Source organism: Babylonia areolata, chromosome 24 (genome assembly GCF_041734735.1).
Source record: "Babylonia areolata isolate BAREFJ2019XMU chromosome 24, ASM4173473v1, whole genome shotgun sequence".
Lineage (NCBI taxonomy): Eukaryota > Metazoa > Mollusca > Gastropoda > Neogastropoda > Buccinidae > Babylonia > Babylonia areolata.
The window spans coordinates 1557138-1573587 of record NC_134899.1 but is presented as its reverse complement, the minus strand read 5'-3'; the positions used below and the strand labels follow the sequence as shown (position 1 = coordinate 1573587).

Sequence of the window (16450 nt, the reverse complement as noted above, 5' to 3'; positions counted from 1 at the left end):
GAAGCAGAGGTCAAATTCCTTTATTAGAGATCAGTATCAGTAGCTCGAGGAGGCGTCACTGTGTTCGGTCAAATCCATATACGCTACACCACATCTGCCAAGCAGATGCCAGACCAGCAGCGTAACCCAACGCTCTTAGGCTTAGAGAAAAAGAAAAGAAAAATAAATAAAGTAAATAATAATCATCATCATCATCATCATTACATTAAATCATTAGAGAGAGAACCACCACCACCCTCCCCCGAGCCCTCTCCCCCCCCCAACCCCCTCCACCACCTACGATCCCCCCCCCTCCTCACTTCTCCCCTATCCGATCCCTTACCCGTTCTCCGCAGCCAGTCAGTGTGTGTGTGTGTGTGTGTGTGTGTGTGTGTGTGTGTGTGTGCTGAAAATGAATGTGCGTCTTGCCCACCTCGGTGTCAGCACACAACACAGCACTGAGGGAAAGACCTCGGTGTCAGCACACAACACAGCACTGACAAAAAGACCTCGGTGTCAGCACACAACACAGCACTGAGGGAAAGACCTCGGTGTCAGCACACAACACAGCACTGAGGGAAAGACCTCGGTGTCAGCACACAACACAGCACTGAGGGAAAGACCTCGGTGTCAGCACACAACACAGCACTGAGGGAAAGACCTCGGTGTCAGCACACAACACAGCACTGAGGGAAAGACCTCGGTGTCAGCACACAACACAGCACTGACAAAAAGACCTCGGTGTCAGCACACAACACAGCACTGAGGGAAAGACCTCGGTGTCACTACACAACACAGCACTGAGGGAAAGACCTCGGTGTCAGCACACAACACAGCACTGAGGGAAAGACCTCGGTGTCAGCACACAACACAGCACTGAGGGAAAGACCTCGGTGTCACTACACAACACAGCACTGAGGGAAAGACCTCGGTGTCAGCACACAACACAGCACTCAGGGAAAGACCTCGGTGTCAGCACACAACACAGCACTCAGAGAAAGACCTCGGTGTCAGCACACAACACAGCACTGAGGGAAAGACCTCGGTGTCAGCACACAACACAGCACTGAGGGAAAGACCTCGGTGTCAGCACACAACACAGCACTGAGGGAAAGACCTCGGTGTCAGCACACAACACAGCACTGAGGGAAAGACCTCGGTGTCAGCACACAACACAGCACTGAGGGAAAGACCTCGGTGTCAGCACACAACACAGCACTCAGGGAAAGACCTCGGTGTCAGCACACAACACAGCACTGAGGGAAAGACCTCGGTGTCAGCACACAACACAGCACTGAGGGAAAGACCTCGGTGTCAGCACACAACACAGCACTGAGGGAAAGACCTCGGTGTCAGCACACAACACAGCACTCAGGGAAAGACCTCGGTGTCAGCACACAACACAGCACTGAGGGAAAGACCTCGGTGTCAGCACACAACACAGCACTGAGGAAAAGACCTCGGTGTCAGCACACAACACAGCACTGAGGGAAAGACCTCACACAACACAGCACTGAGGGAAAGACCTCGGTGTCAGCACACAACACAGCACTGAGGGAAAGACCTCGGTGTCAGCACACAACACAGCACTGACAAAAAAACCTCGGTGTCAGCACACAACACAGCACTGAGGGAAAGACCTCACACAACACAGCACTGAGGGAAAGACCTCGGTGTCAGCACACAACACAGCACTGAGGGAAAGACCTCACACAACACAGCACTGAGGGAAAGACCTCGGTGTCAGCACACAACACAGCACTGAGGGAAAGACCTCACACAACACAGCACTGAGGGAAAGACCTCGGTGTCAGCACACAACACAGCACTGAGGGAAAGACCTCGGTGTCAGCACACAACACAGCACTGAGGGAAAGACCTCGGTGTCAGCACACAACACAGCACTGAGAGAAAGACCTCGGTGTCAGCACACAACACAGCACTGAGGGAAAGACCTCACACAACACAGCACTGAGGGAAAGACCTCGGTGTCAGCACACAACACAGCACTGAGGGAAAGACCTCGGTGTCAGCACACAACACAGCACTGAGGGAAAGACCTCGGTGTCAGCACACAACACAGCACTGAGAGAAAGACCTCGGTGTCAGCACACAACACAGCACTGAGGGAAAGACCTCGGTGTCAGCACACAACACAGCACTGAGGGAAAGACCTCGGTGTCAGCACACAACACAGCACTGAGGGAAAGACCTCGGTGTCAGCACACAGCACTGAGGGAAAGACCTCGGTGTCAGCACACAACACAGCACTGAGGGAAAGACCTCGGTGTCAGCACACAACACAGCACTGAGGGAAAGACCTCGGTGTCAGCACACAACACAGCACTGACAAAAAGACCTCGGTGTCAGCACACAACACAGCACTGAGGGAAAGACCTCGGTGTCAGCACACAACACAGCACTGAGGGAAAGACCTCGGTGTCAGCACACAACACAGCACTGAGGGAAAGACCTCACACAACACAGCACTGAGGGAAAGACCTCGGTGTCAGCACACAACACAGCACTGAGGGAAAGACCTCGGTGTCAGCACACAGCACTGAGGGAAAGACCTCGGTGTCAGCACACAACACAGCACTGAGGGAAAGACCTCGGTGTCAGCACACAACACAGCACTGAGGGAAAGACCTCGGTGTCAGCACACAACACAGCACTGAGGGAAAGACCTCGGTGTCAGCACACAACACAGCACTGAGGGAAAGACCTCACACAACACAGCACTGAGGAAAAGACCTCGGTGTCAGCACACAACACAGCACTGAGGAAAAGACCTCGGTGTCAGCACACAACACAGCACTGAGGGAAAGACCTCGGTGTCAGCACACAACACAGCACTGAGGGAAAGACCTCGGTGTCAGCACACAACACAGCACTGAGGGAAAGACCTCGGTGTCAGCACACAACACAGCACTGAGGGAAAGACCTCGGTGTCAGCACACAACACAGCACTGAGGGAAAGACCTCACACAACACAGCACTGACAAAAAGACCTCGGTGTCAGCACACAACACAGCACTGAGGGAAAGACCTCGGTGTCAGCACACAACACAGCACTGAGGGAAAGACCTCGGTGTCAGCACACAACACAGCACTGAGGGAAAGACCTCGGTGTCAGCACACAACACAGCACTGAGGGAAAGACCTCGGTGTCAGCACACAACACAGCACTGAGGGAAAGACCTCGGTGTCAGCACACAACACAGCACTGAGGGAAAGACCTCGGTGTCAGCACACAACACAGCACTGAGGTGAAGAGGAAGCAGAGGAGAGTTAATACTGTTGGTAGTATCATCTTACTTTATTTCTTTTGGCATTTTGTTTCCCAATTTGCTTTTTTATGAATAAGCTGTTGAGTAGAAATGACGATATGGTACATGAGCCGTCATGTTCAAACTGAATTGCAATGTGTGAGCACAGTATAAGCTGAGCCGTCATGTTCAAACTGAATTGCAATGTGTGAGCACAGTATAAGCTTTAAGCGATGCTCTTTCGCCTTGGTTCGCATTGTTAACCATGTGAACTATTGAAGACTTAAGATGATTCAAAGCAAGAAGAAGAGACAGAGACAGGAAGGAGGGGGAGGGGGGATGTGAACGATGTCACGTGACCAGATGTCCGCCATGTTGCTGACGTTACAGTGGGCAGGATGGTGGTAGGTGGGGTGGCGGAGGGGGGGGGGGGGCGGAGGGGGAGCTGTTGAGGGCTCCGATTAACTCCCTTCAACACTCCACTCCTGTGAGCGTCGCACGCACATATAATATATGCATACACACGCACGCAAACACACGCTTGCACGCACGCTCGCGTTCATTGACACACATGTGGGAGTGATACAGACACGTGTAAGCACACACACACACACACACACACACACACACACACACACACACACAGAGAAGCACACACTCTCTGCTTCCCCCCTCTCTTTCCCTCCCTCTTTCTACTTTTCTCTACTTTTCTGTTTCTTTCTCCTCCTCCCCCACCCCCACTCCTCACTCCTTGCCACTCCACCTCACCCACCTCACCTCACCCACCTCACCTCACCCACCTCACCCACCTCACCTCACCCACCCCACCCACCTCACCTCACCCACCTCACCTCACCCACCTCACCTCACCCACCCCACCCACCTCACCTCACCCACCTCACCCACCTCACCTCACCCACCTCACCCACCCCACCCACCTCACCCACCCCACCCACCTCACCCACCTCACCCACCTCACCTCACCCACCTCACCCACCTCACCCACCTCACCTCACCCACCTCACCTCACCCACCTCACCCACCCCACCTCACCCACCTCACCTCACCCACCTCACCGCACCCACCTCACCCACCTCACCTCACCTCACCCACCTCACCCACCTCACCTCACCCACCTCACCTCACCCACCTCACCTCAACCACCTCACCCACCTCACCTCACCCACCTCACCTCACCTCACCCACCTCACCTCACCCACCTCACCTCACCCACCTCACCACCTCACCTCACCCACCTCACCCACCCCACCCACCTCACCCACCTCACCTCACCCACCTCACCTCACCTCACCTCACCTCACCTCACCCACCTCACCCACCCCACCCACCTCACCTCACCCACCTCACCCACCTCACCTCACCACCCACCTCACCCACCTCACCTCACCTCACCCACCTCACCTCACCCACCTCACCCACCCCACCTCACCCACCTCACCTCACCCACCTCACCCACCTCACCCACCCCACCTCACCCACCTCACCTCACCCACCTCACCCACCCCACCTCACCCACCTCACCTCACCCACCTCACCCACCTCACCTCACCCCCTCACCCACCTCACCTCACCCACCTCACCTCACCCACCTCACCTCACCCACCTCAACCTCCCACACACCTCACCCACCTCACCCACCTCAACCTCCCACACACCGTTTGACATTTTCATTTTGGATCAATATATCTTTAACAACATTTATCTCTTGTTGTTTTTTTTCCCTCTCTCTCTCTCTCTCGTTGTTGCTTTGTTTCAATCGTTGTTGCATTGTTGTTTGGTTTGTTTGTCTGTCTGTTTGTCTGTCTGTCTGTCTGTCTGTTTTTTCCCCTTTCCGTCAGACAGTGTCAGTGGCGACACACACACCGCACTGGCTGAACACTTGTCAACAGAGCCGGCAGGCGTCAGATGGAGTTTGTGTCCCTGTTTCTCTCCACACGATGTCAGTGCGTGCGACCCAATCCATACGCGCCACACCGCGTCTGCCAGAACTAAACTAAACCGCAAGGCGTTTGTACGTTGTTGTTGTTGGCTTTTTTCTTTGGTTTGGTTGGTTTTTTCTGGTTTTGTTTTTGTTGCTGTTGATCATGATGAGGATGATAATGTTTAGATGATGGTAATGATGATGATGTTGAGGATGATACCGATGATGATGTTGATGATGATGATGATGTCGATGATGATGATGATATCGATGATGATGTTGATGATGATGATGTCGATGATGATGTTGATGATGATGATGATGATGTCGATGATGATGATGATGATGTTTTGAATGGAGCGAAGAGAGTGGAGTACAACAAAAATGTAGAGATGTCGGGGGGGTGGGGTGGGGGGGTGTATCAGGGAGACAGAGGAGGAAGTACTAGTCAGGTGGAGTAAGGGGTGATGGAGGGGGGGGTGTATCAGGGAAGGACAGGGAGACAGAGGAGGAATTACTAGTCAGGTGGAGTAAGGTGATGGAGGGGGGGGGTGTATCAGGGAAGGACAGGGAGACAGAGGAGGAAGTACTAGTCAGGTGGAGTAAGGGTGATGGAGGGGGAGGGGGGTGTATCAGGGAAGGACAGGGAGACAGAGGAGGAAGTAATAGTCAGTGGAGTAAGTGGTGATGAGGGGAGGGGTGATCACAGGGAAGGACCAGGGAGACAACAGACAAACTACAATCAGGCAGAAAGAGGTGAGGAGGGAGAGCCCTCTGTGTTATCTAGGGAACGCCCACGACACCCACACCACTACCACTAACTCACAACGTCGGACTCAAGCGTAACTCAAACGTTGTTTTCAGGATCAATGACTTAAAACTTTACTTGTCCATTGTGGCTTGTAAGTTGTTGATGGTGTTTGTTGCGCTGTGTTGTCTGTGCTGTGTTTCCTTTCGTCAGACAGTGCAGTGGGCCCCCACACCAGGCTGAACACTTGTCCAGAGCCGGAAGGGTCAGATGGAGGATTGTGTCCTGTTTCCTCAACATTCAGTGGGGACCCAGCATAGGCACACGAGTGCCAGATAAACTAACGCAAGGTGGTGTAGGTGTGTTGTTGGCTTTTCGTTGGTGGTTGGTTTTATTCGGTTTGGTTTTGTGCTGTGACAGATGAGGAGTATAGCAGTTTAGGTGATGGTAATGATGAGATGTGGGATGATACGTGAGATGTTGATGATGAGATGAGCAGAGATGATGAATGATGATAGTCGTGATGATAAGGGTGATGAGAGGATGCGTGAGGATGATGTATAGGATGTCGCAGTGATGATCGAGGATGGATGATGATGTCGTGAGTCGAGGATGATGTGATGATGGTGAGGTGATGTGATATGAGAAGGATATGTGGAGATGTCGATGATGAGTGAGAGTACTATGTATGTCGATGATGTATGTGGTGATGGAGATGGATGTCGTGTGATGTATGAAGACATGATGATGATCAGATGGATGCGAAGTATGAGTCAGATGATGATGATGATTCGATGATGATGTTGATGATGATGATGATGATGTCGATGATGATGTTGATGATGATGATGATGTCGATGATGATGATGATGATGTTTTGAATGGAGCGAAGAGTGGAGTACGACAAAAATGTAGAGATGTCGGGGGAGGGGGGTATCAGGGAAGGACAGGGAGACAGAGGAGGAAGTACTAGTCAGGTGGAGTAAGGGTGATGGAGGGGGGGGTGTATCAGGGAGACAGAGGAGGAAGTACTAGTCAGGTGGAGTAAGGGTGATGGAGGGGGGGGTGTATCAGGGAGACAGAGGAGGAAGTACTAGTCAGGTGGAGTAAGGGTGATGGAGGGGGGAGGGGGTATCAGGGAAGGACAGGGAGACAGAGGAGGAAGTACTAGTCAGGTGGAGTAAGGGTGATGGAGGGGGGGGGGGTATCAGGGAGACAGAGGAGGAAGTACTAGTCAGGTGGAGTAAGGGTGATGGAGGGGGGGGGGTGTATCAGGGAGACAGAGGAGGAAGTACTAGTCAGGTGGAGTAAGGGTGATGGAGGGGGGGGGTGTATCAGGGAGACAGAGGAGGAAGTACTAGTCAGGTGGAGTAAGGGTGATGGAGGGGGGGGGGGTGTATCAGGGAGACAGAGGAGGAAGTACTAGTCAGGTGGAGTAAGGGTGATGGAGGGGGGGGGTGTATCAGGGAAGGACAGGGAGACAGAGGAGGAAGTACTAGTCAGGTGGAGTAAGGGTGATGGAGGGGGGGGGGTGTATCAGGGAAGGACAGGAGACAGAGGAGGAAGTACTAGTCAGGTGGAGTAAGGGTGATGGAGGGGGGGGGGTGTATCAGGGAAGGACAGGGAGACAGAGGAGGAAGTACTAGTCAGGTGGAGTAAGGGTGATGGAGGGGGGGGGGTGTATCAGGGAGGGACAGGGAGACAGAGGAGGAAGTACTAGTCAGGTGGAGTAAGGGTGATGGAGGGGGGGGGGGGTGTATCAGGGAGACAGAGGAGGAAGTACTAGTCAGGTGAAGTAAGGGTGATGGAGGGGGGGGGTGTATCAGGGAGACAGAGGAGGGAGTACTAGTCAGGTGAAGTAAGGGTGATGGAGGGGGGGGTGTATCAGGGAAGGACAGGGAGACAGAGGAGGAAGTACTAGTCAGGTGGAGTAAGGGTGATGGAGGGGGGGGTGTATCAGGAAAGGACAGGGAGACAGAGGAGGAAGTACTAGTCAGGTGAGTAAGGGTGATGGAGGGGGGGGGTGTATCAGGGAGACAGAGGAGGAAGTACTAGTCAGGTGGAGTAAGGGTGATGGAGGGGGGGGGGGTGTATCAGGGAGACAGAGCAGAGGAGGAAGTACTAGTCAGGTGAAGTAAGGGTGATGGAGGGGGGGGGTGTATCAGGGAAGACAGGAGACAGAGGAGGAAGTACTAGTCAGGTGAAGTAAGGGTGATGGAGGGGGGGGGTGTATCAGGGAAGGACAGGGAGACAGAGGAGGAAGTACTAGTCAGGTGGAGTAAGGGTGATGGAGGGGGGGGGTGTATCAGGGAGACAGAGGAGGGAGTACTAGTCAGGTGAAGTAAGGGTGATGGAGGGGGGGGTGTATCAGGGAAGGACAGGGAGACAGAGGAGGAAGTACTAGTCAGGTGGAGTAAGGGTGATGGAGGGGGGGGGGTGTATCAGGGAAGGACAGGGAGACAGAGGAGGGAGTACTAGTCAGGTGAAGTAAGGGTGATGGAGGGGGGGGGTGTATCAGGGAAGGACAGGGAGACAGAGGAGGAAGTACTAGTCAGGTGGAGTAAGGGTGATGGAGGGGGGGTGTATCAGGGAAGGACAGGGAGACAGAGGAGGAAGTACTAGTCAGGTGGAGTAAGGGTGATGGAGGGGGGGGTGTATCAGGGAGACAGAGGAGGAAGTACTAGTCAGGTGGAGTAAGGGTGATGGAGGGGGGGGTGTATCAGGGAAGGACAGGGAGACAGAGGAGGAAGTACTAGTCAGGTGGAGTAAGGGTGATGGAGGGGGGGGGGGTGTATCAGGGAGACAGAGGAGGAAGTACTAGTCAGGTGGAGTAAGGGTGATGGAGGGGGGGTGTATCAGGGAAGGACAGGGAGACAGAGGAGGAAGTACTAGTCAGGTGGAGTAAGGGTGATGGAGGGGGGGGGGTGTATCAGGGAAGGACAGGGAGACAGAGGAGGAAGTACTAGTCAGGTGAAGTAAGGGTGATGGAGGGGGGGGGGGTGTATCAGGGAAGGACAGGAGACAGAGGAGGAAGTACTAGTCAGGTGGAGTAAGGGTGATGGAGGGGGGGGGGTGTATCAGGGAAGGACAAGGAGACAGAGGAGGAAATACTAGTCAGGTGGAGTAAGGGTGATGGAGGGGGGTGGGGGGTATCTGGGAGACTGGAGGAAGTACTAGTCAGGTGGAGTAAGGTGGCGGGGGAGGGCCACATAGGGGTGGCGATACAAGGGTGCAGGCAGGAGGGGGGTGTAGAAGTGAAGGGGAGTGAAGGTAGGTTGAGAGAAGGGGGTGAAAGAGAGAGAAACGGGGAAGGGGGGGGGGGCAAAGACAGTTGTCCTCAGCCCACCCTCCCTCTCCACGCCCCCTACTCCCCCTCCCTTTCCCACAACCCACAAGGAAACGGTGAACAGAAGAAAAAAAAGGTTATCAGAGAACAGCGGATGAAATGAAGCAGAAACCTTGTAGTGGTGGGCTGCAGTAATTTGCAGGAACCATAAGACTTCTGTCCCTTCTTTTTTTTTTTTTTTTTTACTTTCCAGGGAACCAGGCCAGACGTGTGCCAGAGAACTTCAGTGGGGATAGTTATGAGGAAAGACGCCTTTCAGTGATGACTTTAGAGAGGAGAAAGGGGGGGGGGGGGAGAGACTTCCAAGCTAAGTGTGTTGAATCACGGCAACATGGGTGGTGGCTTGGACAGCGGGGCGTGGTCAGGGGAGGTGTGTGTCGAGGAGGGGGGGAGGAAGTGTGAGGGGACGGGGGGTGCGGGGTTGGAAGGGGGCATATTTGACGTCTGTGTGGGTTTCCAGGACTGAAATGTCAGTATTCAGACTGCTTGATGACGGGCGCAATAGCCGAGTGGTTAAAGCGTTGGACTTTCAATCTGAGGGTCCCGGGTTCGAATCACAGTGACGGCGCCTGGTGGGTAAAGGGTGGAGATTTTTACGATCACCCAGGTCAACATATGTGCAGACCTGCTAGTGCCTGAACCCCCTTCGTGTGTATATGCAAGCAGAAGATCAAATACGCACGTTAAAGATCCTGTAATCCATGTCAGCGTTCGGTGGGTTATGGAAACAAGAACATACCCAGCATGCACACCCCCGAAAACGGAGTATGGCTGCCTACATGGCGGGGTAAACACTGTCATAACGTAAAAGTCCACTCGTGTGCATACGAGTGAACGTGGGAGTTGCAGCCCACGAACGCAGAAGAAGAAGCAGAAGAAGACTGGTTGATCAGCTGGGGGTGTTGAGCGAAAGGACAGGAGCGGACCCCGCCTTTCTGTACCCAGCCCTGGACACAGCCAGTGTCGTCACTGCCACTATGGCCTTGAAGGCTGTGGGGACTTTTACCTGACCCTTGACCTTGAGATAGAGGTGGAGAGGAGGTGTCTGTGTGTGTGTGTGTGTGTGTGTGACCTCATGGTAACGTGGTGTCATGTTGCAGTCAGCGGGCAGTCCTGGCCTGAGGGTTTCCCTGACACAATGACGCCACTGGGAACGCCGTTGGTGACGACACAGTGAATGACGTCACACCTTCACAGGCCAGTCATCTCTGACGTGTGTGTGTGGCCTGCCATGGGAAGCGTGCAGACAGAACAACGTCACCAGCACTGTTCATGTCATCAAGGACGACGTCATAGCAATCCAGAATCTCCTGCATGAAGTCGGGCGTCACTCGTGCTGGATCATATCTTACGTGTGTCTTTTTCTGTCTTTCACTGACATGGGGAGCAAAATACGTTAACACACACGGAGGAACCATTGAGTAGAGCAGTGGGAGAGATGTGAGGAAACCATTGAGTAGAGCAGTGGGAGAGATGTGAGGAAACCATTGAGTAGTGCAGTGGGAGAGATGTGAGGAAACCATTGAGTAGTGCAGTGGGAGAGATGTGGAGAAACACAGTGTGAAGTACAGTGGGAGATAATTATGTGGAGAAACACAGTGTGAAGTACAGTGGGAGATAATTATGTGGAGAAACACAGTGTGAAGTACAGTGGGAGAGATGTGAAAAGGACAGCCAACAGCTCAGAACGTGGGATCATCAGCGCGTGAAGTGATTTGCTTTTTATGATAACGAGGGAACAGTGGGTCGGTGTGGCAGTCATATATTAGTTGTGCCCCAGTGACGCCGACACAGCAGCACATGACAAAACGCCAGCACTGTGGGAAAACAGGCACTCGGGCCTCGTGTTCAACAGCTGCTGCAATCCAACAAAAACAACTTTTTTTTTTAACAAAAAACAAAGCGCACACAAATTGCATTTCCAGTCCTGATATTGCATGTAACGCTTATGTGAGATGCTGATTTTATTATATATTACACTTACATGTTTGAAGTTATCAACACTTGGCAGATGTTCCTGATATGGCATATGAAGCTGATGGGAGAGCTGAATTGATGACATCAAGCTTCCTGTTTGAATGTGTCTGTGTACATGTGTGAAGTGCAGTGTGGTGTTTCAGAGGGGATTATCAAGTGGCGTTAACAAGACGTGGGTCCCACAAAACCTGACATTGCTGCAGACCCAGCTTCTAAAAGCTGCAGCAGAAATTTACCTGGCGACAGTCCATTTTGCCTCGCAGATTGGAGGAGTGATTATCTTTTTATCGATAGTTTATTTGTTTTAGTTTGCTTGTTTTAGTTTTCAATATTCGAAATCCGAAAAGGGATTTTTGTGGCCCGAGAGAGAGGACGGCTGATTGGAAAGGACGCTTAGTGACGACGTGTGTGAGTGGTCCATCTGATCCCCGCACCTCGCGGACATTGGACCTGCCCCACACGGACATAGAAACCGCTGACCCTCCGTGGCGGCACCTGTGGCCAGTGTTGGGCTTGACAACCCCCTCCCCCCCCCCCTCCTTCCCTCCAGGTGGGGCGGTGACCGGTGGTGGGATGGGGAGAGGTGGGCAGACATGTGGTCAGTGCACTGAATCACCACCGCCACTGTCCCACAGCTGGGAGACAGCAGTAGTGGACACAATGGCCAGTCTTGTCCACCGGGGATTTTAACAATCGGATGTGTGAGCAATTTTCTGTTCGGATGCGGCCCCGTGTTGCCTCGTTAGGTGGCGAGTTTGGGAGGTCCAGCGTTCCGCGGTGTGTGTGTGTGTGTGGTGACATGGCGCGCCAGGTTTAGTTCTACCTTTTGGTGGTGGTGTGAACGTGTAGTTGTCGCCGTTGATTAGACCATCGATCGTGAAACAGCCTGTGAATATTGTGGATAATACATGGAGGACTGAAAGGGGACGGGCAAATGAACAGTGGAACATTAAATTGTTTTACAGCTGTCGACTATCCTTGACGTAGCCTCAGTTGTTTAAGGCAGAAGGGGAACACATGCTGCAGTTGACAACCGAAACCTGTGCGGATTACTCCAACGTTTCGGGCCCCACTTTTCAGGGAGTGTGTCTCACGAGAAACACCACACAACAGAGAAAAAAACGTTTGGCGTTAACAGCATCCTACCCAGCTGTGTTCGAAGTTTCTGGCGTCTTTACAGACAAAGTGAGAATAAAATACTTCAACATCTGCAGAGAGCAGCAAGACCTGACCGTTGAGTGTCTAGATGCACGTGCACTTTGTATTATTTCATTTTCCCAGTGCCAAACAGTCATGTGACCTGACTACAAACAACCAGTGGATACCTAACTACAAACAACCAGTGGATACCTAACTACAAACAACCAGTGGATACCTAACTACAAACAACCAGTGGATACTGAAGACCCAGACAGTCTGACCTAACTACAACCAGTGGATACTGAAGACCCAGACAGTCTGACCTAACTACAAACAACCAGTGGATACCTAACTACAACCAGTGGATACTGAAGCGACACCTTTTACATTGTCGTCTCCGTTTTGTGTGGAATGTGAGCGGGATTTCTTTAGTTATTTCTCAACACAAGCATTAGTTTCAATATTTTTCATTTCAACAACTGTGAGGAAATAGTGCCTGGCCTTTCTGTCCTCTATGAAGGACACGTTCAGTGGGGCTGACGTCACTGTGTGTGGAGGGACAGAAAAGCATCATCAGTTACTGAATCACTTGTTAAAGAAACCAGGAAATATAGCTGTGTGTGGAGCATCATCAGTTACTGAATCACGTGTTAAAGAAACCAGGAAATATAGCTGTGTGTGGAGGGACAGAAAAGCATCATCAGTTACTGAATCACGTGTCAAAGAAACCAGGAAATATAGCTGTGTGTGGAGCATCATCAGTTACTGAATCACGTGTTAAAGAAACCAGGAAATATAGCTGTGTGTGGAGGGACAGAAAAGCATCATCAGTTACTGAATCACGTGTCAAAGAAACCAGGAAATATAGCTGTGTGTGTTTTTATCGTGCGTGTCATGTGAGATGTGAGTGGTAGTCACGTGAGGAGAGTGACCCACACACTACACAATCCGTCAAATCACGCACACAAAAACAAAAGTTTCGTTACTGTAAAAAAACAACAACAAACAAGCAACAACAAAAACAACAACAACAAAAAACCCAGCAACATCAACACCTCAACAACAAACGACAGTAAAAACTCTACACCGCCCCACACGACCCTACACGTCAAAATGCAGACCTCACCAAGAGTACCACCTTCACCACCTCACCACCACCACCATCCCCTCTCCTCCCTCCCCCTCCTTCCCCTCCTCCTCCTTCTCTTCTTGCTCCTCCTCCAGCCGGCCCCAGCGGGGGGTCAGGTGTTCTACTCCATCAAGGAGGAGCTGTCCCCGGGAACCATCTTTGGCTACATTGTGGACGACTCCAACCTCCGGCGCAAGGTGAGCCCTGACGAGCTGTCCAACCTCCGCTTCAGCTTCCTGCGCACGGGCAACCCGTACAGCCAGTACTTCTCCGTGCAGCCCACCACGGGGGTCCTGGCTGTGGCTCAGCGGATCGACAGGGAGAGCGTGTGTAGCTTCCGGCAGGACTGTCAGTTGACGGTCAGTGTGTGTTTGTGTCTTTGTGTGTTTGTGTCTGTGTGTGTATGGATCTATGTGAGTGTGTATGGATGTGCGTGTGTGTGTGTGTGTGTGTGTAATTTATATTGATGTTTTTTGTTGTTGTTTTTGTTTGTGTGTGCGTGTGTGTGTATTGATGTATTTGTGTGTGTGTGCGTGTGTGTGTGTGTGCTTACTCTGTGTGTGTGTGTGCTTACTCTCTCTGTGTATACATGTGTGTGTATGTGTTTACTCTATGTGTGTGTGTTAGTGTGTGTGTGTGTGTGGGCGCGCGCGTGCGCACGTAAGATAACATACGTGGCCAACTTCTTTTTCTTATCTTAGTTTGATTAAGTATCCTGTGTTTATCTTTCGTTCTTTTTTTTTTCATCTTTTTGACTCACTTGTGTAAACAAAGTGAGTCTATGTTTTAACCCGGTGTTCGGTTGTGTGTGTGTGTGTGTGTCCGTGGTAAACTTTAACATTGACATTTTCTCTGCAAATACTTCGTCAGTTGACACAAAATTAGGCATAGAAATAGGAAAAATTCAGTTCTTTCCAGTCATCTTGTTTAAAACAATATTGCACCTCTGGGATGGGCACAAAAAATAAAAAAATGAAGTATAATTATATGCAAACTGCATATACTGTTATATTTATATTTTTTTGTATTCTCTAAACTTGGCACTTTGATCTGATATTCTGACACAACAACAAGAGCAGTCATTATTATCATTTTTTGTTCAAACAGGAACTTCTTTTTTGGTGTGGATAGTAAAAAAAGGGAAATTACTCTGTAATTAATGCTAGGGGACTTAATTTGCTTTAAACTGACCTTTCTCTTAAACATTACATTTTGAAATTATACTCAATACATAAAAAGCTTGTGTGTTTTACTCTCAGTGTGCAGGGCTTTCACTATGTTCATTCGCCCAAGTGGTCTTTTTCGGAAAATACTAAAATCAATACGACGAGTGGACTTTACAGATCTGTTGGCTGAGCCCTGAAGGTCATGTGCAAAATTCAGTTGCGTACACATATTTATACACATTCAAAGCGCGTGCTCATATTCTTCGCGAACGCGAACGACGCCATTTTGTTTTATGTTGTTGACCTGCCCGTTCAATCCTATATTCAATGGACAATACACGATAACATGTGATGGAAAGTTGGAGAAGGAGACCGTTAAATATTTATTCAGAGAAAGATTTGTGAACGCCTCATCACTTACTTGATTATGCCCCAAACTGTCATAAAAATATCCACAGAATCAGTCGGAACTCACAATTAAAAATTGTAAACCATGCGAATTAATACCCCTGAACTGATCACGATGAAACGAAAAATTTCCAGTCAACTTTTCTCAAAATGAAATCCTTTTCACTTCTTACGACGTTTAGAAGTACTTGTACTTGGCTGTACATGTTATTAGTTTAACAAAATACTAAATTTTCGTATCAACTATAAAACCATAAAACTAGAATGAACATAAAAGAGAAATTGAACCGACCGTGTCGTACTACATTCCCGGTGGGTGTAACTAAACTTGTACATCTATCTAGATCTAGAGAAAACGGCTAAATGTTGCAGTGTGATTGTGCAGTGTGACTGCGGTGAGAGCCATTAAATTTTTTTTTTTTTTTTTTTTTTTAATTCCCTTAAAGATTTTTTGAATGACCAAGATACACCAGAATAATATGATTTAAACAGTGAGAATACCGCAATTGATTTATCGCCCTTTAAAAAAAAGTATGTTCAAATGTTAACTTTTAGAACGTCAGTTAAGGAGCCACGATAGTGTAATGGATAAGGCAGTTTTTCCTCACCCGAACACGCGGGGTTCGAATCTGGTTAGGACTTTTTTTTCTTTTCTTTTTTTCTTTTTTTAAACGCGAAGCTTTATAATAACAAATACAGAACACATTTTAACGATTAGATTTTTTTTTTTAAAGTGTATCACAAGTGAGTCTTGAAGGCCTTGCCTCTCTTGTTAATGTATGTACTTGTTGAGAACGCACATTGCTTCACGCCAGGCTCAGGTCGCTGCTGGGTTCTTTGGGTTTTTGTGTGTTGTTTGTTTGGGGGTTTTGTGTGTTGTTGTATGTTTGGGGGTTTTGTGTGTTGTTGTATGTTTGGGGGTTTTGTGTGTTGTTGTATGTTTGGGGGTTTTATGTGTTGTTGTATGTTTGGGGGTTTTGTGTGTTGTTGTATGTTTGGGGGTTTTGTGTGTTGTTGTATGTTTGGGGGTTTTGTGTGTTGTTGTATGTTTGGGGTTTTGTGTGTTGTTGTTTGTTTGGGGGTTTTGTGTGTTTTGTTTGTTTGGGGGTTTTGTGTGTTGTTGTTTGTTTGGGGGTTTTGTGTGCTGTTGTATGTTTGTGGGTTTTGTGTGTTGTTGTTTGTGGGGTTTTGTGTGTTGTTGTTTGTTTGGGGGTTTTGTGTGTTGTTGTTTGTTTGGGGGTTTTGTGTGTTGTTTGTTTGGGGGTTTGTGTGTTGTTGTTTGTTTGGGGGTTTTGTGTGTTGTTGTTTGTTTGGGTTTTGTGTGTTGTTTTTTTGTTTGGGGGTTT

At 50.0% G+C, this 16450-nt stretch overlaps 1 protein-coding gene across 2 annotated transcripts in view; it reads left to right on the top strand.

Moving 5' to 3' along the window:
* Nucleotides 1-12770: 12770 nt before the first annotated feature.
* The window catches only part of LOC143298873 (protocadherin-1-like), a 118439-nt gene continuing 114759 nt past the window's right edge, over nucleotides 12771-16450 (top strand). For both annotated transcript variants that reach the window (XM_076611877.1, XM_076611875.1), the window contains exon 1: nucleotides 12771-13889. In XM_076611877.1, the coding sequence (XP_076467992.1) occupies nucleotides 13515-13889 (375 nt within the window). In that variant the 5' untranslated portion in view covers nucleotides 12771-13514. The remainder of the gene's footprint in view (nucleotides 13890-16450) is intronic.